Source organism: Prionailurus bengalensis, chromosome B2 (genome assembly GCF_016509475.1).
Source record: "Prionailurus bengalensis isolate Pbe53 chromosome B2, Fcat_Pben_1.1_paternal_pri, whole genome shotgun sequence".
NCBI lineage: Eukaryota > Metazoa > Chordata > Mammalia > Carnivora > Felidae > Prionailurus > Prionailurus bengalensis.
The window spans coordinates 122,303,429-122,329,880 of NC_057349.1; the positions used below are offsets into that span (position 1 = coordinate 122,303,429).

Sequence of the window (26,452 nt, forward strand, 5' to 3'; positions counted from 1 at the left end):
ATATAAATAAAATTCGTATTCATAGAAATCATGTTCATGATACGAGAAAGCTGAAAACATTTTAAGCATTGCCGATAATAGAAAATGTTTTTTTCTTGAAAATTTCTTTAGATACATTTAGACGACTCTATAACATATACCTATTAACTGTTAGCTGAATGCAGTGGTGCTCAGTACACAGTGTAAATACAGGTTTCTCCCACTATCTATCTAATATTCTTTTGGTATTTCCCGTTCTTCCTCATTTTAACCCTTTCACTCAAAAGCCACTTAAAAAAAAAAAAAACCTACTGAGGGGGCACCTGGTGGCTCAGTTGCAGTTAAGTGTCCGACTTCCACTCGGGTCATGATCTCACAGTTTGTGGGTTTGAGCCCCCACTGGGCTCTGCACTGACAGTGTGGGGCCTGCTTGGGATTCTTTCCCTGCCCCTCTTCCACTCACACTTTTCTCTCTCAAAATAAATAAATAAATCTTAAAAAAAACAAAAACAAAAACAAAAAAACCTACTGAGGGGATAATCACCAATCCAATGAAATATATTTATGAGATTTGATATATGACTAGTTCTCACAGTAAAGATTAGTTGAATATAAATGTTTAGGAATTTAATGAACTTAAAATTACAAACAAAACTCCCTCAGTGCTAAATCTGTGCCTACATCTACCATATGATCTGCAAAATACACATATATACAAATATGTACAATTATCAATACACAAAATCCCTCTCAAACTTAAAAAATTATCTTGGTGAAATAAAATTAAAAAAAATTCTTCATGCAACTATCTTTCATTTGGAATATATTGTGACATACCTTCAACATCAAAACAGAGAGAGTTGATGAAACTCCTGTGTGTGTCAAACTGTCGGATCAATACGGCAGGATCCTCTCTCATATCAACTTTCCATATCCGTATCACGGAATCATAGCACCCTGTAACCACCACCTCTTTCACAGCGGGATGGAATTTAGCCGTGTAAACAAAAGAAGGATGAGGCAAAACTCTGAAAGTACTGGTACTATTTATTTCATTTTTCCAGATCCTGGAAAAGGATAAAAAGTTATATATTGCTTCTGAAATGCACAAGTTTCTAAAACTTTCTCTAAAAACACAGCCAATGGGTCTCAAGTAAGCAATGATAACAACCAATGGTAAACTAAATTTCCTAATAATCAAAAATAATATGACCAAAGATTTGATGGCTGGGGTTCTTTACATTTTGACAAAGCTATTTCTTAGTTATTATGAACCATGTTAATTTGTCTACTAATTGTAACTATACTGTAAAATGAAAAATTATATTTGGATAGGTCTGTTTTTCTTAAACATACCTACTTTTGTCATTAAATACACACTGTATAGTTGGTAAAATACTGCATTTAGTACACTACACACAAAAAATAAAATCTAGGGAGAGCTTTAATTATCCCCCACTTAGGTTGTGTATATTGCTTTTGCAAAGTGCTCACTGTAGAGGTTAGAGAACAGGATACTCCATTAAACTTATATATGTAATTTCATAGCATAGATAAAGAACATGATCTCAAAGACTTAAAAGCCATAATGAAATAACTGTATGAATACTTGCATAAGATTAAAATAATTATGATTTTTGATAGAAAACAGACTACCTTACATTAAATAATCAACTTATGTTCAACACTCTCGTTAGCTCTTCCTCTAAATAATGGACAATTTTTAAAAAGCAGTGTTACTGTCACTGCTACAGTCTTGACAAAAGAGTAAATCTCAAGCGTTAAAATTGCTATGTCAGAAACTCTGCAATTCTAGTCAATGTGTAAAAATTGGAAAAATCTAACAACAGACAGCTACTAAATGAGTGTAGAACACTGTTTTTTTTTAACTTGATTAAATTGCTAGAATTAGAAAAATATATTAATTTTTTAATGAGGGGATTTACAGTTCATTCTTTTAATTACTACCTAAGAACTAAAGCAAATTAAGTCCTTTTCAAATTTATCGAAGAAAGAAAAAATATGGTTGCCATTTAAGAATAACATTCTATGCATTTTCTCAGCAGCTGCTTCAAATACAGGATATGATCTTCAATTACTAAGAATCCAAACTAATGATGAAGGAAGTGAAAGAACATGTTTTCAAGTAAAAATAAAGCATGTATGTCACTGCATAAACATTCTTACCATAGCAATACTTTCAATGAATGCATGCTGCATGAAATAGAGTACTTAAAGAACAAAATCATTAATTTGTGATTAATATTGTGAAGATTGTTTAAAAGATGAAAACTTCAGTTGCTTGCTAAAAAATCTCAGTGGTATAATCTGAAATACTATATAGCGGATAGAAATGAAGCAATCATACCTTAAAAACAGCTCAATTAAAACAGACACAGCATTTTTGGGGGCACTTGGGTGGCTCAGTCGGTTAAGCGTCTGACTTTGGCTTAGGTCATGATCTCACAGTTCACGGGTTCGAGCCCTACATCTGGCTCAGTGCTGACAGCTCAGAGCCTGGAGCCTGCTTCGGATTCTGTGTCTCCCTCTCTCTCCCTGCCCCTTCCCTGCTCCTGCTCTGTCTCTCAAAATAAATAAATGTTTAAAAAAATTAAAAAAAAATCCAGACACAGCATTTTAAAATAAAAATGAAGCTTTTTATGTGAAGACCTAACTGGTGTGAATGATGGCTTTCATCAAGCAAGCAATGGTTGAATCCAAGAACAAAAGAAACATATTAATGAGTCTGGGGGAAAAAATAGTCTAATCACAAAGAACAAGGAGATACTCAACTTGTAATGACTAGATGAGCGCACAAAAAAAATTATTACAGCTGGGTAAGAAAAAACATGAAGTTAAACAGTATGTGGGATTAAGGGTGGCATAGGGACCTATGTGCCTAACTGGAGCCATTACACATGGGAAAAACTGGATTATTTTAGGAGTTGCCGGTTAGAGAAAAATACAAATTATCTGGATGACAGCTAAAGATTTTGGCTAAACTTACATGGCAGAGAGCTATCCAGTGGGAAACAGTTATACTCAGGAGACACTAACATGTGGTGTGGATCCCCAGGAAGATGGAAGAAACAGCCAGAGAAACTCATCCCTCTGCCACTCTTGGTATTAGCAACTCTAATTCTCTTCCTTTTGGCATTAGCTTATTCATTTTTAGTAGTCCTTACCCCTTTCAAGAACCTCACTCTTTTTGGTTCTAGTCACAATGTTTCTCTCTTCACTCAGTTAATCTTACACATTAATATTTTTATGATGCTGAGAGCTCTCAATCAGTATAAATTTCAAAGCTACAAAAAGAAAAAAGTATACTGTACTGCAACATATTATGTGCTGTGTGGAAAAATCCAAGAGTCTTCAAGAAATGGTTAAATCTGAGCTGAGTTTTAAATGATGACTATGAGCCCATGGTGGCTCATAAAAGGCACTTAAATGTTTGCTGAGTCACTGAGTTGGGCAGGAAGGCTAGGAAAAGGGCATTTAAGCACAGGAAGAGGAGGCAAGGCTACAGGGCACGGGGATTTCAAAGAGGGTAAGATACTAAGGGCATTTCAAAAGACTGTGTGGGTGAGGCCGAGGGAATAGCAAGTGCACAGGACAAGGGTGTAGGGTCAATGAGAAACATGCTTGTTATGCCATGCTAAGGAACTGGAACATTCTTTCTTTCTTTCTTTCTTTCTTTCTTTCTTTCTTTCTTTCTTTTCTTTTTCTTTTACAATTTTTAAAATGTGTTCGCATGTCCTCATGTGAGCAGGGGAGGGGCAGAGAGAGAGGGAGAGAGAGAACCCCAAGCAGGTTCCATGCTGTCAGTACAGAGACTGACATGGGGCTCGATCCCACCTACCTGACCTGAGCCGAAATCAAGAATTGGATGTCCAACCAACTGAGCCACCCAGGCGCCCCGGGAACTGGAACATTTTCAAAAGGGTGGTGGTAATCAAAGACTTCTGAAAATCAAGGCATTATGAAAGATGGTTTTGGAAAGATGGAGGAACAAAAGACTGAACAGTGGGAAAGTTCAGCACCAATAGTTTAAGAGCAGATAGCAAGGGCCTGAATGAAGGTAACACCAGTGAGGACAGAAAGAGTGTGACAGAATGGTGAGCCTTTTAGAAGGGTGAACCGACAGACCGTGGCGCTGCTTGGATGCGGGGAGGAATGGTGGGAAGTAAAAAAAAGAAATGAGGGCTCCCTGGGTTCCTGGCTCAGGAGACAAGGTGGATAAGGATGCCATTAAAAAATCCACAAGAGGACTAAAAGAGGAAAGCAAAGTTTTGTGATTATCAGCAAGTCTGATCTGAGGTGCCACGGGACAGTCCAGACAGAAGTGTGTAACAGAAAGTGCAATTCAGAAAAAGGTGGGCGCTAGAAGTCACTGCCTATGACTGAGACTCCAAGCCGGGAAAGACGAGAGAGACCAGGTCGAGCACCCCAAACCAGGGAAGATGACAAGAAGAGGATCCCAGGAAAAAACATCTACAGAGAACAGGCAGAGGAGGAGGAACAGGAGGCAGGGAATGAGAACTGGCCAGAGTCACAATAAAAAGGAAACAGAAGAGGTTGTCAAGGAAACCATTAACTGAGAATATTTGAAGACTCGTCAATAATTAAGTACTGCAGTGAAAGCAAACAGGATAAGGACCAAAACTGGCCCTGGGATCTGAAAATCAGCAAGTGACTGCTGACCTCTTGAAGAAGGTTTATCTAGCAGAATGGGAGTGAAAGCCAGACTAACTGGGTTGAAGTAAAGACAACGTGCATAGAATGCCCTTGATGGTGTAGAAAGAAAAATAATGTGGTAGTCTGGAAAGGAGAAAGAGTTGAGAAAAAGATTTCTTAAGATAAGAAGATGTGAACGTATTTTTAGGATGACAGGACAAAGTCAATAGACAGGAAGATAGTGAAGAGACAAGAGGTAGGAAACAGAGCTGCAGACTGAAGGACTGAGATTAAAAGCATAGATCAAAGAGTGGCCGGAAAAAGTGTCTTTATTCACATTTTTGTTAAGGCAGCAGACAGAGATAAAGATGGGTACACTGACAGACACTGGGTGGAAAACCAGAGGGAAATACAGGAAGTGCGTGTCTGGCTTCATTTCACTGTAAGCTGAAGGCATTCAGCTAATGAAAGTGGGAAGATGTGACTCAGTGTACAGAACCTGAAGTGCCGTGAGGCCTGGATATGCTGCCAGAGAAATGAGGGGAAACAGCTGAATTTTGATAAGGAAAAGGATTGTGCAGCTGAGATGAGAGCTCAAGTGATTTTAAGACTTACAAATCCAGTCAGGCCTGGCAGGGTTATAAACTGTTCTCTAGTACAACCTGGCATCAGACAGAATGGCTATGCCGAGAAAACAAGCAGACCACAGGTTGTGGAGGATAACGTAAGGAGGGACGCATAGCAGGTTCCCAGCTACACAGGGAAGGAAATCAATGCTCACCAATTACTATCTTTTGCATTTAAATATAAAGTAAACGGTAATGATAACATCTTAATCAATTAGACATCTTATATTAACAAGGAAGCTGATAAGACTAGTAAAAGAAGGGATCCAGACGCAAGGAGTATCTGCTACAAAGTGTGTTAGAAAAGCAGGAAGCAGAAGAGTGAAGTCAGAGGGGATCGCAAACTGCTCCAAGTATCAGCTTCTTAGGGTATAGAAACAGTAAGTGTTGGGAATGCAAGCTGGTGCAGCCATTCTGGAAAACAGTATGGAGGTTCCTCAAAAAACAAAAAATAGAACTACCCTACGACCCAGCAATTGCACTGCTAGGCATTTATCCACAGGATACAGGTGTGTTGTTTCAAAGGGACATATGCACCCCCATGTTTATAGCAGCATTATCAACAATAGCCAAAGTATGGAAAGAGCCCAAATGTCCACCGATGGATGCATGGATAAAGAAGATGTGGTATATATACAAAATGGAGTATTACTTGGCAATCAAAAAGAATGAAATCTTGCCATTTGCAACTATGTCAATGGAACTGGAGGGTATTATGCTAAGTGAAGTTAGTCAGAGAAAGACAAAAATCATATGACTTCACTCATATGAGGACTTTAAGAGACAAAACAGATGAACATAACGGAAGGAAACAAAAATAATATAAAAACAGGGAGGGGGACAGAATAGAAGAGACTCATAAATATGGAGAACAAACTGAGGGTTACTGGAGGGGTTGTGGGAGGGAGGATGGGCTAAATGGGTAAGGGGCACTAAGGAATCTACTCCTGAAATCATTGTTGCACTATATGCTAACTAACTTGGACGTAAATTTTAAAAAATAAAAAATAAAATTAAAAAAAAAAAACAGCAAAAAAAAAAAAAAAAAAAGAACCTCAGTGATTATCAGCCAGAGTCCCATTAAAATGAAGGGTGTTTGGAAAGTGCATTGCAATTCCAAAGAAAAGGCCAAACTGCTCAACTCTAATCTTAAATAAAGTTCTGAGAATGGAAAAAAAAAAAAAAGAAATAATAAATGTTTATGTGCACCCACCTACATTTGTTGGAATCAAATTAAATGATATCTATAAAGGCATTCTGAAAAGCTGCCTAATAATACATTTATATTACATGCAAGGTAGAGCAAGCAGCTAAAACAGTGTCAATGGCACTTCACAAAGTAGTTTTTAAAAATGCTACTGTGATACTTACTAGGTTGGAAGGGGTTAGGTTATTTCATGACTGACATTCTGAAAAATGCAAATACTGACAATCTAGAAAACTCTTAGAACATGAGGTGCATATTCACTCACAAGTATCCCCTGCTTTTCCAAAGTCTGCATTATACCACTTTGCTTTTGCCTAAGACCTGTGTTAGTACTTTTTGGTTTGTTTTCACTAACCCAAAGACAGCTGAAGAGAATTTTTGCTTTGATGAAAAAAGGAGAAAAGCAAAACTAGGGTTCAGCATCCGTTTTGCAGTGAGCCCTTACAGAGGCAGCACACACCCCAAGCAGCGAGTAGCACCGTCAAGCTCTTCCCTGGAAACCACACTCAGCATCTCCACATTGAGCTGCTCTAGCTCTGAACTGTATCTGTGAGCATCTCCGCTTTATCCCAGTTTATTGTGTGCATCCATCAGCAAGACATGTCCTTTGGTATCAGAAAAGTCCAAGAGGCTATTTTTAGGTCTGGGAACACTCAAAAACTTTTCCATATACATTAACAGTAATTACTTCTTCATTTTATGCCATTTTTGTCCTAGGAAAAATTTCATAGAAATGCCATACTTTTGGAGAGCAGAGGAAACCTTACTGGCCCTGTACCACGTATAGTGCAGCACTGTGGCCTGGCCCCTGCATATAGCTAACAGTGAAGACAGACCCCTACCATTAAGGGCTTATATTTTGGGGAAAAGATCAATTGTTTAATAACCTTATGTCAAAGTATTAATCAAACAGTGTATATAATGATCACTGAAAGACACTGAGACCAAAAGTATTATACATTACCTAATACACCTAACAAAAACATCTTCAGGAAAAAAATTTTGCACTACGACTCATCTAATCAGTCTGTAGGATGCATCTCTGATAGTCGCTTGATCATCCAAACATAACTGATGCATTAGTTACTTTTCTTGACGGCAAGCAACGTACAGAAGAAGTACTTCTCAAGGATACTAACCTGGCGGTGCCATCAGATGAGGCAGTAAGGATATAGCGATCGTCATGTGACCAGCAAAGATCATAAATAATATTGAGGTGGCCACACAATTCTCTCATGAAACGTCCAGAAGGAATTTCGTATACTAATGAAAATATTCAAAAATTAGTAGGTTTCCATGACAGAGACTCTCAATCCAGTAATACATAAATACATAGTTTATGATAATCTGTATGTACATAAGGTAAGCACTGCCTCCAAGAATATTATCACCAAAGATATTTTAGCATAAAAAATTTCAAAGTCTACTTAAAAACAGTTTTTCATTTCCTTTACACACAAGAATTTCCACATACAAATTTTACAATATGCTCCAATTAGCATTTATTCTCATCACTTCAAAGCAATTTTTCTAATAATCTTTGACAATCATTAATCAAATAATAAATAACATTTAAATTGCAACTCCAAAGATTCTATAATTTGGGCTTTCATGAATAAAGCATTAGTTTACTGAAAATTAAATTCCAACAGAATTTTAATTATTTGAAGAAAAAATGTGAACTGTGCTGTCAGAAAAAATTTCTAATACTAAAATGATTTAGTAAGAGAATTAACAAAGATCCAATCTGATTAAAAGGCATTGTGGTTTTCCTGTAAGTTAGGTTCACAATAAAATCTTCCAAGACAATGACTGAATTTAGAACAATAAAGTGTGCAAGTCTCTACTTCCACCTAGTGGTAAAACCAAATCCCCTTTAAAATACTAAGCAGAACAGAATTACTTCCGGAATAGCAACAGAAGGACTTCCGAATATCTGCTCCCTGATAAAAACAAAGAGAACACTGCCAAAATTATCCAAATTAACTTTTTCAGAACTCTAGAAATTAAACAAAGGTTTGCAACAATATGAGGAGCATTTATTTAAGAAAAACAGCTGAATCTTGGTAAGAACCTGAGCTTCGTGGTGTTTTAACTTGCCGTGTTCCCATTCTCTTCCCCCAAGCTCCAAAGGAGCTTTAAAAATCAGTAGCCTCACAACTTAAAGCCAGCAGCATAGCAGCCACAGGATGGGGCAGAAGAGGTATGAAGCTCCCCCAAATCCCCATCCCCAAGACTTAACTACTATTAACAAAGTCTAGCAGTTCCCTGAAAGTCTCCATTCTCAGGGCTTGGCTTTATTTAACTGGGCTCAGAGCATGCTCTGTGTGAACAGCCCTAACCCTAGGGTACGCGCTGAAATAATCAGTGGCATAGCTGTCTGAGGCAGTGATGCCAACTGAGGCTAAGAAGAGGCTGAGCAAAAAACTTAAAAGGAAAACACTGAGAATGAGATGTCCATAGTGGACTTCAACAAACTCCTGGGAATCTAGCAGGACATGTACATGTGAGTGAAAGACTCTAGGCCCTCTCTCACTCTGGCTGACCTCAGGAGGCTCTGTGCAAACATAAAGTGAAGGCTATGGCAGAGTTGCAAACTGCCTACCACAACATGTTAAGAGTACATCCCAATGCACACACAGATCCCCTTGGCAAAGGCTGCGTGATCTGCTCAGTCAAGACATTTAAAAATCTCTAACCGTGGCTGACCACCAAGTGAAGTGAGCAGAGACTTCAGAGACAACAACAAATCCTGGGTGGGTGGGTAGAGAGGAGGGGGAAGGAAAGGAATCTGATTTCCTGAACAGCCACACTGTAATAGTATCTACTTCTCAACACAAAATTAGGGAGACATGAAAAACCAAGCAGTCAACTATGGCCATACAAAGAAATGAGGCAGTCCACAGAAACTAAGAGGAAGCCAAGATGTTGGTATTTCTAGACAAAGACTAAGCCCACTTTTACAAATATACTCAAAGATATCAAGAAAACTATCCCTAAAAATTAGGAATAATTCTCACCAAAAAAATACCAACAAAGGGACAGAAATTATATATAAAAAACCCCCAAAATTCTAGAGTTGAAAAATACAATAATGGAAATAAACAATTCACTAGAGGGGCTCAATAACAAATCTGAACTGGCAGAAAAATCAACAAACTTGAAGACAGGTCATTTGAGATTATGCTGTCTGAGGAAAAGAGAGAAAAAGAATGAAGATAAAAGAATAAAGCTGCAGGGACCTGTGGGACACCACCAAGTGTACCAACAAAGAGATGACGAGTCTCAGAAGAGAAAAGATAGAAAGGAACAGACAGAACAATGTGAAGAAAGAAAGACTGAAAACTTCCCAATTTTGTGAAGACATTAATCCACACATCTAACAAGCTAAATAAATTTTAAGCAGACACATCATAACCAAACAAAAACCAAAGACCAAATTCTTCTTCTGTTTTCTGAGACTTAAGCAATAAGTACGTCTAAATTTATATAGCATTTTGCACAAGTTGTTTTTAAGCATAAAGTAACATTTGTCACTGAAATGTTGAAAACATAAATAAGAATGAAAATAATTCCTTCACTGCCCAAAAGAAATAAATCACTATTAACACTCTGGAGTATGTTTCTTTTTTTTTTAATTTTTTTTTTAACATTTATTTATTTTTGAGACAGAGAGAGACAGAGCATGAACAGGGGAAGGGCAGAGAGAGAGGGAGACACAGAATCTGAAACAGGCTCCAGGCTCTGACCGGCCAGCACAGAGCCCGACGCGGGGTTTGAACTCACGGACCGTGAGATCATGACCTGAGCCGAAGTCGGACGCTTAACCGACCGAGCCACCCAGGCGCCCCTGGAGTATGTTTCTTAAGAATCTTTTCTCCTTCATGAATAGGTTTTGATGAATTTTTAAAATAGCATGGGTATAATAAAACTACACCAAAAAAATCTGTTTTTTTTAAACTAACATTTCATGAAAAAAATATTTATTTGATTTATTTAACATTTAATGTTTATTTAAAAAATGTTAATCAAGCCAATTAGAAGTCCCTGCTGAAAGAATAAATCTGCTAAGAAATAAACTGTGTCAGACTGAGGGAAGTTCAACACTACCTAGTGCTTTGGGCAGATGCCCATAGGGAGTGGGTTACTTCCTGCTGAGGAAGCTGGTTTTCATAATTATGCAAGAAATAAGGCAAAGTAGGGGCACCTGGTGGCTCAGCTGGTTAAGCATCAACTCTTGATTTTGGCTCAGTCATGATCTCGTAGTCCATGGGTTCAAGCCCCACCTGGGTCTCTGCTGATATGTGGAGCCTGCTTGGAATTCTCTCTCTCCCTCTCTGCCCCTCCCTCACTCCCTCTGTCTCTCTCAAAAATAAGTATTTAAAAAGGAAAAAAAAAGTAAGGGAAAGTACTTAATGCCTTTAAGTCTAGAAGAGATGCTCACTTAAAAAAGATCTCTACTGGGGCGCCTGGGTGGCGCAGTCGGTTAAGCGTCCGACTTCAGCCAGGTCACGATCTCGCGGTCCGTGAGTTCGAGCCCCGCGTCAGGCTCTGGGCTGATGGCTCGGAGCCTGGAGCCTGTTTCCGATTCTGTGTCTCCCTCTCTCTCTGCCCGTCCCCCGTTCATGCTCTGTCTCTCTCTGTCCCAAAAATAAATTAAAAAAAAAAAAAAAAAAAAGATCTCTACTGTTACAGAAAATTTTAATATGGTTTTCTCTATATTTTTTAAATGTTTGTTTTTGAGGGATAGAGACAGTGCATGAACACAAGCATGCACCTCCAGAAAAAAGGAAGAGGGAATCCCAAGCAGGCTCTTCACTGTCCGCGCAGAGCCCAACATAGGGCTCGAACTCATGAACCCTAAGATCGTGACCTAAGCAAAAATCAAGTGTTGGAGGCTTAACTGACTGAGCTATTCAGGCACCCCAACAAGGTTTTCTATATTTTTTTAGAAGCAATTTGAGAGTGGGTTTTGGGCCACTGCTGACTTCTCTAACATAATGAGAAGTCGTTCTCTAGATACTCCTGAGCCAGATGTAACCCTTCTAATGCATATGAAATTCAAAGGCTTTCATAATTTAAATTATCACTGTTACCAACTGACCATAATGGACTAGAATTCCTCATGAGATTTATTAATGCCTGCACATTTCTAAATTTCTATTTTAAAATAGAAAATGCTTACAAAAATCCTCCTGCATGTTTTAAAAGTAAACTTACCATCCTTCATTTGGTCATTCTCTTTCTACTCCTGAACATAAATTTTATAGAAAGCTGTAAAATTATTGTTAAAAAACTGGAGGATTTCTCAAATTAAGATTTCAATGAATTTTAAAAACCAAACAATGTCCTCCACATAGACTTCGATCAGATTAAACAGGCAGAATTATTACTCACAAATAATCGGATATCCGTCCCTGCTAGCACAGGCTGCTGCTAATATTCTTCCGTTGTGAGAGAAAGCAAGACAAAAACATCCTCGTTCTCCTGCATTTAGTGAGAAGAGGTGCTTGTTTGGAATACGGCAAGCCTAAGAAAACATATATTAAGAAAAATAAGAAACATTAAAATATGAAGGCTAGTTGTTGATTCAATTACTAAATGGTAGAGCTTTTTTTTTTTTTTTTTTAAGTCCCTCTACTGTGATGCAGAGAAAGAGAAAAGCAAGTAAACACAACGATGGAAAACTATAGTAAATTATTTTACTTCCTAAAGAGGGAATCAGTTCTCCATAAAATAAAGTCAATTTATACTCAATAAATTGAGTGCTAGCACTTTTTAATTCACCTAAACTACGAAGCAATAATGCCATTATCTGGTACTCTAAAGTTGTCACTACTGCACAAAAGATATAGCCATGCACAAAAAAATGTCATATCAGATCTTTATTCCATGACACCTAATAAGTGATATTTGCTGAACCACAACTAATTCTGAGACCATAAATGCCCTACAGGGTCTAGCTTAAGCCCAGAATGTATGAATGCTCATTTTCTCTCTTTTTCTCTCTTAAAATCATCATCATTTGTGGCTGCCTTCCAAAAGGTACTTTCAAAGTAATCAATCACCTCTTCTTGGTTTCTTCATTAATTTTATTAAAATTTCTTCGTTAATTTTTATGAATTACCAGACGAACCCAAAACTTTCCATGTATAATATCTACTGTAGAAAATACTACTTTTATTTGTCCTAATTCTACTTCTTCCAAACTTTCGTGAGCCTTAGTTCTTGTTATTCTGCAAGTTCAATTAAATATATATTGGACCCTTACTATATGCTACAAATGTGGTACTACCTCACAAATGTCTTTTAATATGTTCATCACAGCACCCTGTAAGTAACCATTATTTCTACATACAGTTAATAAGGATTATTCAGAGGGTCAAGTGCAACTTGCTGGGCCTAGTCAAAGACTATTAGCTCAAGAGTCTGCCTTCTGGACAGGTACCAGGTGCATCACAAGTAGCACCAAGATTCAGCAGCATTATTAGCAGGCAGCATCATAAGCAGCTACTAGGAAAGTGGAATGTTCAACAGACATTTCTTAGGTGTCAACAAGGTAGCGGACACCATGCTACCCATCTTTGCCCTCCATTCTCCATCCACACATTTTAGAAAAGGAGGGGTGATAAAAAGAGGATAAAAATTGAAGGAAAAATCAGGAGGTTTTATAAGCACTTGCTGCCGGCAGTAGATGCGGCTGAGGAAAACTGCCACACCACCAAAGTAAAATCACTGAAGCTACTACAATTTTCTTCGTATGACCAGGGTTTGGCACTGTACTAGAGAGGCGCTCAATGAACAATTGATAATAAAGCTCTTCCACATCTTTGACTCTTCTCCCTTCTTCCCTGTCAGTCATTAAATTATGCTCGTTTTTGTTCTATCTTTCTCTTGTATTCATCCCATATTTTTCCTTTTTGTTACCATTATCCCAAGGTTAGACCCTTTTCCCCTCACACATTAATGACTACAACTGCCTTGTAGTGGGTCTCTCTCATTCTGATGTATCCTACCTCAAGATCTCCAACATGCTATGCCAGAATTAATTTGTTCTAAAATATGGGTTATGAAGTACTACCATACTTTTCTCCTACCCAAAAACTTTCCATTACTTCTCACATCCCACACAGTCAAGTATTGGGCTACCATTAGTGATACTCTACATCGTGGGCCCAATCAATCATACCACTTTATCTCTTATGCAAACTGTGGTTTCCAGCCAGCCATTTTTTAAAAAAAAATGTTTATTTACGTATTTTGAGAGAGGAAGAGAAGAGCACAGGGGAAGGGCAGAGAGACAGGGAGAGAGAGATGCCCAAGCAGGCTCTGGTCAGCACAGAGCCCGATGTGGGGCTCAAACCCACGAACTGCGAGATTATGACCTGAGCAGAAATCAAGAGTCACATGCTTAACCTACTGAGCAACCCAGGTGCCCAATCCAGCCTGCCAAATTTCTGAGTGCCTGAATACAAGAGGTCCATTCCCATTTATTTACAACTTTGCCCCCATATTGAAACACCCTTCCCTGTCCCTCTTCACCCACCCCTAACTTGGCTGCCTTTAAAGTCTATTTCAAGCTCCCCCAACCTGTGGAATGAACCCTTCTTCCACCACTCCAGCTCACCTTCTTCATATCTGCAATTCTCAAATTGTTTTAGTTTCAGGATGGCTTCAGAGTCTTAAAAGAATTTGGAAGACCCCAAAAAACTTCTATGTGGATATAACCATATTTATCATATTAGAAATTACAATTGAGAAATTTAAAGAACATTTCTTAATTCGTTGAAAAATATAACAAATAGCTAACCTATTAAAGGTCAACATAAAGATGTTAGTCTTTTATGAAAAATAACTACATAAAATGAATTGTTCCACACTTTTGAAAAACTCTTTAATATCTTGCTTAATAAAAGACAGCCAAATGTTCATAATTGCTTCTGCTGTCACTCTCTTGTGCTATCATGTATCACTTAGTCTCTGGAAAACTCCAGTGTATACTTAAAGGAGAACAAAAGTGAAGAAGATAAACTAAATCATTATGAAGTAATCAGAATCATTACAATTCTATTATGAAAATTAGGTGACTTTGTAGACGCCCTGAAAGGGTCTCAGGACTTCCAGCAGTTCCCAAATCGCACTCTGCAATTATCATCAGAACTGCCTTTCCTCAAGACTTGTCTGCAGTACACCTGACAGCAAACAACACGGCAACTGTCTCCTGCTTCCCCAACGAATGTTGAAGGTCTCCAAGGGCACAGTCTAATGTTACTCTATCATTATTATTATGTTCAAAGTATTTTATTATTTTTTTTTTATTTTATAGAGAGAGTGTGAACCAGGGAGGGGGCGGGGGGGGGGGTAGAGAGGGAGAGGGAGAGGGAGAGGGGGAGGGAGAGGGAGAGGGAGAGAGAGAGAGAGAGAGAGAGAGAGAGAGAATCATCTTAAGCAGGCTCTACATTCAGTGTGGAGCCTGGTATGGGGCTCAACCCCATGACTCTGGGATCATGACCTGAGCCAAAATCAAGAGACAGATACTCAACTGACTGACCACCCACTTGTTCCATATTCAAAGTATTTTAAAATGACTTTAAGATGTATCTGTGAAATGGGACTCAAAAAGAAAGTCAAATGTGATGCAAAATACAGAAAGTAAAAAAGTCTATGAAGGTAATTATTCTTATGTATATACTGAATATTTGGATAAATTAAGATTTTGGATAAACTGCACCTAGCAATGTTTCAGATGTACAAAATGAACCACTCCACTCTTTGTGGAAATAAGAGATCTGCAAAACTGTATCAACAATGTTTCTTGCTACTGTAAAATATGCTAACCAGAAAGGAAAACATTAATAAAAGCTTAAATACTACTCAACTTGTGGTAGAAAAATATACATGTATATATATCTCCATCAAAATATGATTCAGGAAGAAGCTGGGAATTAAAAAAATAAATCTCATGAACCCATTAAAAAATCCATTTTTTAATAAAATCCATTTTACTAAGAAAACCCATTATGAGATTTACTTCTTATAAACATCAGAAATCTGTTGTTTTATTGCTGTTATGGGTTGAACTGTGTCTCCCAAAATTCATAGTTGAAACCCTAACTCTAGTAACTCAGAATATTTCTATTCTAATAATAATATTTGGAGATAAAAATCTCTAAAGAATTGATTACATTAAAATAAGGTTTTGTTTGTTTTTCTTAGGGTGGGGTCCTAAACTACTAAGACTACTGTCCTCACAAGAAGAAAAGACACCATGGATGAACACACACAGAGAAAAGACCATGAAAAAGCAGCAAGATGGCAGCCATTTGCCAGCCAAGGAGAAAGGCCTCAGAGTAAACCAACCCTTAACCCTGGGACTTTAGCCTCCAGAACTATGAGGAGGTAAGCTTATGCTGTTTAAGCCCCCCCAGTCTGTGGTATTTCTTTATCACAGCTCCAGCCAACTGACAGAAAAAACCCAGGTCCCTAACAAAGAACCTAAGATAGTGCTTTTATTTTTATTTTTTTTTTAATGCTTTTATTTATTTTTGAGAGAGAGAGCATGAGCGGGAGCAGGGGGAAGGACAGAGAGAAGGGGGAACAGAAGATCTGAAGCAGGCTCCGTGCTGACAGCAGGGAGCCGGACCTGGGGCTGGAACTCACAGTGATATCATGACCTGAGCTGAAGCTGGATCCTTAACCAAGCCACCCAGGCGCCCCAAGATAGTGCTTTCATAAAGCACATGATATGCACTCTCTATTATTAGTTGCCAAGTGAATTAATGAAAAGACAAGATTGTGGTAAAAAAAAAACAGGGATAATCTGAGAGTTTTAAGTAGCAAGCTAGTTACCCTCAGAACTGTTGGAGCTTTTAAAGTAAGGACACCTCTAAATGAATCAAGAATAATCCAACACTTCACCTGCCCAGGTAGTCGTTTCCACTTCACCACTTCCTTGGAATCTTCTAGTCCAGGTTCTGCATCTAATGAACTGGCCTCGTGGTGTCGTTCACAGTGCACTGGTTTACCTTTTTCCTCCTGAAGAGCCACCACAGAATGGTAAGATGGCTTTATCTAAATATGTATAGAAGTTGAGAAAATGTTAAGTATTGATTTAATCTTTTTCTCTCTTCTAGCACACAGGGTTTTTTAAATATTGAAACAAACAATATGGAAATGTTTTCAAAATGTAATTCAGAAAAACATTCTACTTTTATGTACATTATTCTAAATAAGATGAAAGGAGCTTGAAATTGTAGTTCTATAAAACCAAAAAGCCTAGAAGTTGGGAGGAAAAAAACAATTCCGATGGTTGCATGAAATGGTTTTAATAATTCTATCCCTTTGTTTTTGCATCTTCACCAACACCTACCAGATGTTATTTCACAGCTCTGATATACAATGGTATCTCTCCCCTTAATATGACAAAACTGATACCCTAAAGACCTAAAGTTTTTAAATTGTGCTTTTCTTAAATTTTTTTTTTTTTTCAACATTTATTTATTTTTGGGACAGAGAGAGACAGAGCATGAACGGGGGAGGGGCAGAGAGAGGGAGACACAGAATCGGAAGCAGGCTCCAGGCTCTGAGCCATCAGCCCAGAGCCTGACGCGGGGCTCGAACTCACGGACCGTGAGATCGTGACCTGGCTGAAGTCGGACGCTTAACCGACTGCGCCACCCAGGCGCCCCTAAATTGTGCTTTTCTTAAGAAGAGACTTAACTCCATTCAAATCAATGCAAACCAACCCGGTGGTCACAACTTACAATACCAATTACAAAATATCCAACTGTTCTGAAATGTCTCATTGCAAATAAGACAAAAACAAAAATTTTGTTTTAGAACCAATTCTTTGCTAAAGTCATTCATAGTTTTAATCTATGGAAAACAGCAGCAGAAACATTTACTAATTATTTGAATAATATCGTGAAAAGTGTGCCTATAAATCACGGTACTGCAAATGCCTGGACCAAATCTAGCTTGCTGTTTTGGTCAATAAAGTTTTACTGGAACACATCCATACCCATCTGTTAGCATTGCCTACATATGTGTTATGTACCTACTTTTACGCTACAAAGAAAAAGCAGTTCCAACAAAAACTATATGACCTACAAAGTCTAAAATATTAACTATTTGGTCCTTTACAGAAAATATTGGTCAACTCCTACTTCATATCATTTTTTATGTTTAATTTTTAAAAATGAATATTATTTTTAAAAATTCTCCTAACACTGAAACTTTTATTTAGTACTAAAAATTCGTTTAAGTGTCTTTTTTTTTTTTTTTTTTTTTTTTTGAGAGAGAGCAGGAGAGGGCACACAAACTGGGGAGGGGGAAGAGGGAGAGGTCTAGAGGAAGAGAGAGGATCTTAAGCAGGCTCCGTACCCAACACAGAGCCCAATGTGGGGTTTGATCCTATGACCCTGAGATCATGACTTCAGCCAAAATCAAGAGTTGCATGCTCAACTGACTGAGCCACCCAGGCACCGCCATTTAAGTATCTTTTAAAATATAAGCTAGCATAGGCTTAATACATAGCTGTTGAAAGTACTTTTATAATCCAGAAATCAATTAAAATAATTTTAGAGACCTTATCTTTCTACAAATGGAAAATGTTACCATTTAATTTCAACAATGGAGAACATATATTTATAAGTGCTATTAACTTACACATTCTGGAACTTTCAGTCCTCTTACAGTTACGTACAATGTTGATGGGTACCAATTTCTTGGGTGTTTTGACCACCATTCAAAAACCTCAACAACATTTAATTGGTATCGAGGCTTAGTAGGTGGGTAATACAGCTGCAAACGAAGTTTTGAATTGATGTTTACATTTCCATTGGCTCCGAGAAGCTTAAAATAAAAATTCATATAAAATATTACTTTCACTGAAAATAAATATATCCAGTAAAGCAATAGTGCAAGTCAAAAACTCATTGAAGAAAAAAAAAGATTAATATGGCATGATGAAATTCCTTAGAGATATAAAGCAAAGAATACTGAATTGGTTAAACACAATTCCAGATCATCTCAGCAAAAGGTAACCCAAACAACTTTTTACATATTTTCTTGATAGCCGACTGGCACGTACAAATTCAGGCTGTTGGTAAAGCACTTACATTACTGTGCCAGATGTTACTTTGCACAAAGGAGGTGATCAAAACACCTTTGTTTGTAATAACAATGATAAAATTAAAATGTGTATTATTTGAACACAGAACCAAATTTTCCATTTGTTTGTATCAGTTTTTTAATGGGAACATTTTAATGTTTTAATTTTCAAAAAGTCAAAATCATTTTCAAAGAGTAATTAACATAAAGGCATTCATTACATTAAAAAATATTTTAATCTACCTTCTTAAAAAAGTTTATTCAATAAAAAAACTTATTAAAACAACTTATACTTAAGTAAATGGAGATGCTTATGAGAAAAATAAAAATCTTACCAACTCAAAATAGGTCCTCTTTTACCAGACCATGACTCTAAGTTGAAGATGTCTGTTTTCTTTTTTTTTTTAAGTTTGTTTATTTTGAGAGAGAGAGACAGACAGACAGAGATAGAGAACCTGAGCAGGGGAGAGAATCCCATGCAGGCTCCACACTGTCAGCGCAGAGCCCAACACAGGGCTCAATCTCATGAACCCTGAGATCATGACCTGAGCCAAAATCAAGAGTCAGACGCTGAACCAATGGAGCCACTCAGGCACCCCAGAAAATGTCTTTGTTAGCCGTTGTGTCCTCTACAAATTAGGAGTAGAAACAGTTTGGAACTTTTGCAGCAGTTCAGACAGAACATGAAGGTGACAAACTAAGAGAACAGGGACTGGGTGCAGGGAATATACTGAGTAGCTGCTCCTGACTGCTGCAACTTGGAAAGGAGAAAAAGGGAAGATTCAAGAAAAACTCAAAGGTAGTGCTGTCCAACAGAACTTTCTGTGATGATAGGACTATTCTACATTTGTGGTCCTCAATACAACGTACACTAGTCACCTATGGCTATCGAGCACTTGAAGTGTGGCTAGCACAACTGTGGAACTCAATTTTTAATTATATTTAATTTTAATTAATTAATTTGAATTCTAAGAGCCACACGTGATTTGTGGCTACCAAAATGAATAGTGCGGCTCTGAGGCTGTAAACATGGGAGACTGGGCTGATGGCAACACTATCAACTGAAGTAGCAGATACAGAAGGGGTAAAGAATATAGGTAGAATGTTCAGACTGTAGGAGTCTAGGTATTTATGGGTCATCCAAGTTGAAATGTCTGAAATGTGAGGCAGAAGCAAGAAAAGTGGGTCTAAGAAAGGCAGATCAAAGCTGAAACTATGAGTAGGAGTGACATTAAAGAGGTAAGTGGAAGACCATGCCGGAAACTGAAGGATGAGTACAGGGAAAATGAAGGAAACCAAGAAAACAGAGGTTCGAGAGAGTGATGGATCAAACACACATAGGTGTGATTAAAAAAACCTAAAGTGTTCACTCAATAACGTGGCAAATAGAAGTCACTGATTCATTTGGAGATGTATGCTAGCTGAAACAAAATCCAGATTGTAGTCTGTTCAAGAATGAAGCATCAATACAGAAACAGAGCTGACAAAAATATAGCCCATCTCATCCCTAGCCTTCTAGGGAAGAATGTAAAGTCAATGGAGGTCATAAGCTGAGAGTTGATGTTATGATATATAGGGGTAAACAACAGTTTCAATAGAGTGATAGAGTTGTTCAGTAATTAAATAGTAAGCTCTCAAGACTCCCTTCATAAATCCTACTCCTGTCTTAAGCTTATCATAAGGGAATAATATTTTAAGGAGATACTATTCCCCAGATTTTAAATCAAACTTTCCTATAGGTTGTTTTAATACCCACCAGGCAATCTAGTTTACACTAGTATGATGATTAGCATGAGTAAATGACTACAATCCAGCCAACATCCTGCTATTAGTAGAACTTGGATAAATAAAGCTTTATTAAATTTAAAAGAATGGTAATATATATGTGCTAAATGAATTGAAAGTACCTTTAACTGAGAATTTGTATCTGGATAAGGGTCCTTTGGGTTTATTTGAACCCCTGCATAATTTTACAATATCCTAGGACATTCCTGGAACCAATGGTATATGTATTAACACATTTAAATTTTAACTTAATCCATGCTACTTTCAAAGATGGATTTTTCCTAGTCACTGTTTCCATACATTTGTTCTTTTTCTCAATAGACATTCACCATACACTTTCTGTGTACCACTAATAGGCTGGGAGCTAGTGGTAATTATGCAAGAGAGATTTTCAAGAGAGTAGTATGTCAAATGCAAAGAGATATGGTAAAATAAGGACTAAAACATATTCAACAAATTTGCCAAAAAGAAGTTCCTGGTGATTTTGAAAAACTTACAATCTAATGAAGGGAATACGTAAGTGTTATAATACAGGAAATACATATAATACTTTGCCCTTTATAGGGGGTGGAGAGGAGAGAATTCCTGATTTGCCATTTCTGCCAATGGCGTAAAATGGATAAATAAAAACCTACGTGACACTTAAAGGGAAAAGGCTATGAGACATTATTGTTTCCCAAGTGCAGTTCGTAGTAAATACTGTAGTTCTGCACAAAAATTAGCATAAAAGGAACGAAAGTACTTTCTAGTAAGACCACACAATGACAGTATTTACTATGTGAAAGTAACCTTTTTTTATTTGTTTTGGCTTTTGCATTATTTTTCACTCTAAATCAGTTTGGTGGAGGAGGGATATAAAAAGGTTTTAACACGTTACAAAAGGGTGATTTTAGAAGGTGCATTGGACCAACTGATTCCTAAGTCCACTTTAGAATAACTTCCTCCCACAGCCAATCTGGCTGCCTTATAGCAGGCAGTCAGACTATACCTCTTCTAAAGACTCTCTATAACCCCCAATGAGGATTAAGTGCCTTACCTGGGTTTTCACACCATCCACTCTATAGCACATAATCACATAAGTAATACGGTTTTTAAATTTTTTTTTAACATTTATTTATTGCTGAGAGACAGAGAGACAGAGCACAAGCAGGGGAGGGACAGAGAGACAGGGAGACACAGAATCTGAAGCAGGCTCCAGCTCTGAGCTGTCAGCACGGAGCCTGATGTGGGGCTCAAACCCACAAACCGTGACATGACCTGAGCTGAAGTCGGACACTTAACCGACTGAGACACCCAGGTGCCCAAGTAATATGTTTATCCAGAAACTGAACTGGAGGGTAAGGACAATGTCTAATTTATCTATGAATGCTCTGTATTCAGCAGAGTGCCTGGCATTTCACAGACACTTAAAGCTTTATTGAATGGATGGATGCAAAAATGGAAAAGTTTTATAAGTGTACAAAATAGGTTAATTTCAAGATGTTTTGTAACTCATTTATATTTGAAGTCAGAAATAGAGGATACCAGGAATAAAAGAATTTTTAACCTTATAATTATAAATTATATAAATTATGATTTATATATAATATATAAATTACATGAATTTATATACAATATATATAAATTATAAAAAATATAAAATTATAAAATTCTCCTTTTGTAAAAACCAACCTATCCATGTCTTTTATGTCTGTTGAAACACTCAAAAGACACCATCATTTCCTACCTAGATTACTGTTAACAATTTTTAACCTTAATCTTCCATACCTGTATGGAATCTTCCATATCTGTACCCTCTCAAATCATCCTCCACCAAGCAAAGTAATCTTTCGAAAACATAAATCAAATTATTTTACCCCTTTGTTTAAAATCCTATAATGGCTTCCCATTGCTCTTTAGAATTCCATAATGGCTTTCTGTTCCTATAATGGCTTCAAAGACCTTGCATAATCAAGACTCTGTCTACGTCAGCAATCTTTTCAGACACCATTTCCACCCTCAGTCTCTGTCCTCCAAAATCAGCGGCCTTTTGGTTATCTGAGTACATCCCGCTCCTCCCAACATCAGGGTCACTGCATATATGGTACCTTCTACCTACCTACAACTCTCTCTCCCACTGCCACCATCTAGCTAATACTCAGGTTCAACCTCTCTTCTTTAGGAAACCTTTCTGTGACCTTCACACAGTATTTACAAAAATTGCAAGGAATGATAAATTGTATAATCAATTGTTTTATATCTCCTTTTCTTGCTAGAAAATGAAATCTATAAGGTCAAGGAGTTTATCTTCTTTTTCACTGACTAGAAAAGTTGCTGGCACACAGACAGTATCTTTTTCAATACTACATACTCAGAACCAAATAGTGTATCTGGCACATACTACATGCTCAATGAATATTTAACAATCTGAATGAGTATGCTCTAAGCTTGAATTAACAATTCTTCTCCACTGCAATCTTGCCTCACATCACAACTCCCTATATGAAAGCAAAGTGAATTGGGGAAATGTAGTCAATCAGATTTGAAGATGATTTTTAAAGCATTTAAAATGGGTGAAAAACATACCTTGAGAAATGCCCAGGCAATTTTCCGAAAGCCACATGCTTGATTTTGAATTTCAGAGTTATTCTTAATTTCATCCATGCTTAAGAAATCAAGAATCTGTAAATACGTACAAAAAATTACTTCAGAGAATACTAGCCTACATGAAATTTAATATTTTCTAGTAAAATATTATTGAAATTAAAAGAATAATTAGTATACTTCACAGATGTTTTCTTCACATGGAAGAGAAGCATTTCTTATCTCATTTCATTCACCTTTAAGTTAACTCATTCTGTCAGTGAGGGTCCATTTTTTTGACCACTTTTATCTTTTATTAATAAATCATTTATTAAGAATTATTTCACATCCAAGACCAAATATTAAGTATCTCAAATATAGTCTAGGCACAAATACACCAAGCACAGAATTCTTAGGCTTTGATTGATTGATTGATTAATGTCTGAGAGCGACTTCAAAAATTGTTTAAAAAACCTGAGATCTGATCTCTGGGTCCTTCCTTGGATCACTTTCCTGAAGTTGGGGATTTTTCTCTTTGGATATGTGTTGTCATTAGGCTCTCAAAAGGATTTCTTTCATATCTCCATTCTGTCTGGATGTTCAGACTCATGGATGTGGACCCAAGCTGCCACAGACACTATCTGTGCTCTAGGTACTTGTCAGAGACGATCACTTAGAACTACCTGGTACTTTTCAAGAGCTCAGCTGAGACAAGTCTTTACAGATTGCTTAAAAAATGATTTTAAAGACTTCTAATAGATACCAAATTGTCCTCAATAAACCCTTAAAAAGCTGAAGTCAAAAAGTAGTTTTGTTTGACAATAACATTATGTTAAAACTTAAGAAGCAACAAAAAATGTCATAATCCAACAATCTTTCTTAAATCTACTAATCTTGGGGCGCCTGGGTGGCGCAGTCGGTTAAGCGTCCGACTTCAGCCAGGTCACGATCTCGCAGTCCGTGAGTTCGAGCCCCGTGTCGGGCTCTGGGCTGATGGCTCGGAGCCTGGAGCCTGTTTCCGATTCTGTGTCTCCCTCTCTCTCTGCCCCTCCCCCGTTCATGCTCTGTCTCTCTCTGTCCCCAAAAAAATAAATAAACGTTGAAAAAAAATCTACTAATATTACTAAAATAAATGTGAATGAGCATTATAACAAATGACAAATTTCTATGACAAAGAAAAAGTTCCTTGACATACAAGTTACATCACTTTTCAAAAAAATCACAAATTTGTGTACATCACACAACATAATCACAGAATGTAAATAGTGTTTATATAATAAACATATATAGATCATATGAAAGTTAAAGATCAGAAAAACATGTAATTCCACAAAATCAGTCATTGGTGCTCGTCACATCTTGCTGTTCCACTGCTAAAATTCTGCATTTTGCTTAAATGGGAAGAAAGGTTTCTCCACTTCCCTGGGCTTATGGAGAGATGACATGAAGAAGAGAAATGTGTATTTCAGGTTTAAATCACCTTCAAAAACAAATTACCTACACCTAAAATTAAAGTAACTTTGGGGAAATATTTCCTTTACACTCTGAACCTTGATTTCCTTTGCTGGAAAAAAATCAGAATAACAAGTCAACTCAAAGGCCATCTATTCCATAAAACTTTCCCTGACTGCTCTGACTCTGCACTAACCTTCCACATTGAAGAAGTTCTACTTCCTCTTGGTTATATATTACACTGTCTTAGCTAAGCGATCTCTATTCCTCTTTATTGCCCTTGATAGTATATAACTCTTAGAGAGTCCGATATGTTTAATGAGTTTACATTTTATAAAACGGATTAAGAAAGAGGACTACATAGATACAGATTACATTCATCACCTCAGTTTATAGTCTTGGTGTTGCTGTAAGAATTAAATAATAGAGTGAATCAAATGGCTAATTACTTGCACTAGTAAATGCTCAGGAAACTTCCTATTACTTGAATTTCTCACTTGTTATCTCCATAGCATATTACAAACACTAAATCCTGGGGATTCAATCCTCACACTACTTTGCTGCATTATTAAACTACTAAAAACAACAGCTTATATTTATGCAATTAAAATATTAATAACCAAACATAGTTTAAATCACTCTATTCAATCATACCTCAAAAAACAAGATGACTTTAGGGCTCTCATCAGAATCTCGAAGCAAATAGGGGAAGTTTTCATTAAATATAATTTGTTCTTCCCATTCTGGAAGTCTTGATTTTAACTGTTTGAAATCAAATGGCTGGGTCATAATAGGAAGAATGTAATCCACATTCTCTTTTTCACAGTAAGATGAAACAGGCCGTTCACTGTTCAAAAACAGATAGGTCCAATAACATGATTAAGATTATTTTGAGAAGATGAGAAAAAAATATAGTGCTTGAGGTAAAGAAATAACAAATAGTCGTGATATATGATGAAAAATTATTTTGGTTGTCCACTGAGAAAATTACAAATTTTATGAGACTTAGAAGTGGTAGTATCCTACTATCATCTTGTATTTATATGCTATTGATTGGTTTCAGTGAATCATTTTATTACAGAAATATAAAGCAAGAGTTCAGCATACAGAGCTACAATAAAGTAACTCCTTTAGAATCTTAAATGAGTCTATGATAAAACAGTACACTACATTTAAATAAGAAAATGAGTACAACAGGATTGCAAACCTTTTAGGGTATGTCATATTTTTTTGTATGCCCTAAGACAAGTGAATAAGTGACTTTTTTGATAATCTTCATGTTTCTCATCCCTGTCATTTTTCAAACCAAATGACCTTTTTTGAATTCTAGTATAATCATTTATTTTACTGTGCTTTTCATTTGTAAGCTTCAAGCAGGTATGAGCTATAGAAGTAATATTAGAGAGCCAAAGCATAAGAGACTGTTAAAAACTGAGAACAAACTGAGGGTTGATGGGGGGTGGGAAGGAGGAGAGGGTGGGTGATGGGTATTGAGGAGGGCACCTTTTGGGATGAGCACTGGGTGTTGTATGGAAACCAATTTGTCAATAAATTTCAGAAAAAAAAAAAAAAGAAAAAAAAAAAGAAGTAATATTAGAAAAAAGATTAAATTCAAGATTCATTTCCCTCATAAGAGGCCCAGGTAACATACTAACTTCAAAAGGAAAACATGAAGTTAGACAATTAAAGCATTTATAGTGCAACATGCAATGATTTACACTGCAAGTTACATGCCATAAATTAGTCATGAAGTTTGGGAGAAGCTCTCTCAACTCCCCTTGACTTAAAATCAATCCCTGGGGGCACCTGGCTGGCTCAGTCAGTTGGGCATCTGACTTTGACTCAGGTCATGATCTTGCAGTTTGTGATTTCGAGCCCCACACTGGGCTCTGTGATGACACCCCAGAGCCTGGAGCCCACTTCGGATTCTGTGTGTGTGTCTCTCTCTCTCTCTGCCCCTCCCCGGCTCACGCTGTCTCCCAAAAATAAATGTTACAAAAAATTTTTAAAAATAATCACTGAATTAACATACGTTCTCCATTTCTTCTATAAAACA

At 37.1% G+C, this 26,452-nt stretch overlaps 1 protein-coding gene across 9 annotated transcripts in view; it reads right to left on the reverse strand.

The window, feature by feature from the left end:
* Window positions 1–26,452, reverse strand: part of AHI1 (Abelson helper integration site 1) — a 210,805-nt gene that overhangs the window by 154,692 nt on the left and 29,661 nt on the right. For all 9 annotated transcript variants that reach the window (XR_006299149.1, XR_006299147.1, XR_006299148.1 and 6 more), the window contains 7 exons: window positions 25,051–25,243; window positions 22,948–23,043; window positions 18,154–18,339; window positions 16,405–16,557; window positions 11,884–12,016; window positions 7,626–7,749; window positions 817–1,046 (listed from right to left, as the gene is read on the reverse strand). Coding sequence is in view for 6 of the 9 variants with exons in the window: in XM_043593066.1 (XP_043449001.1) it covers window positions 817–1,046; window positions 7,626–7,749; window positions 11,884–12,016; window positions 16,405–16,557; window positions 18,154–18,339; window positions 22,948–23,043; window positions 25,051–25,243 (1,115 nt within the window). In the remaining 3 variants the exon portion in view is untranslated. The remainder of the gene's footprint in view (window positions 1–816; window positions 1,047–7,625; window positions 7,750–11,883; window positions 12,017–16,404; window positions 16,558–18,153; window positions 18,340–22,947; window positions 23,044–25,050; window positions 25,244–26,452) is intronic.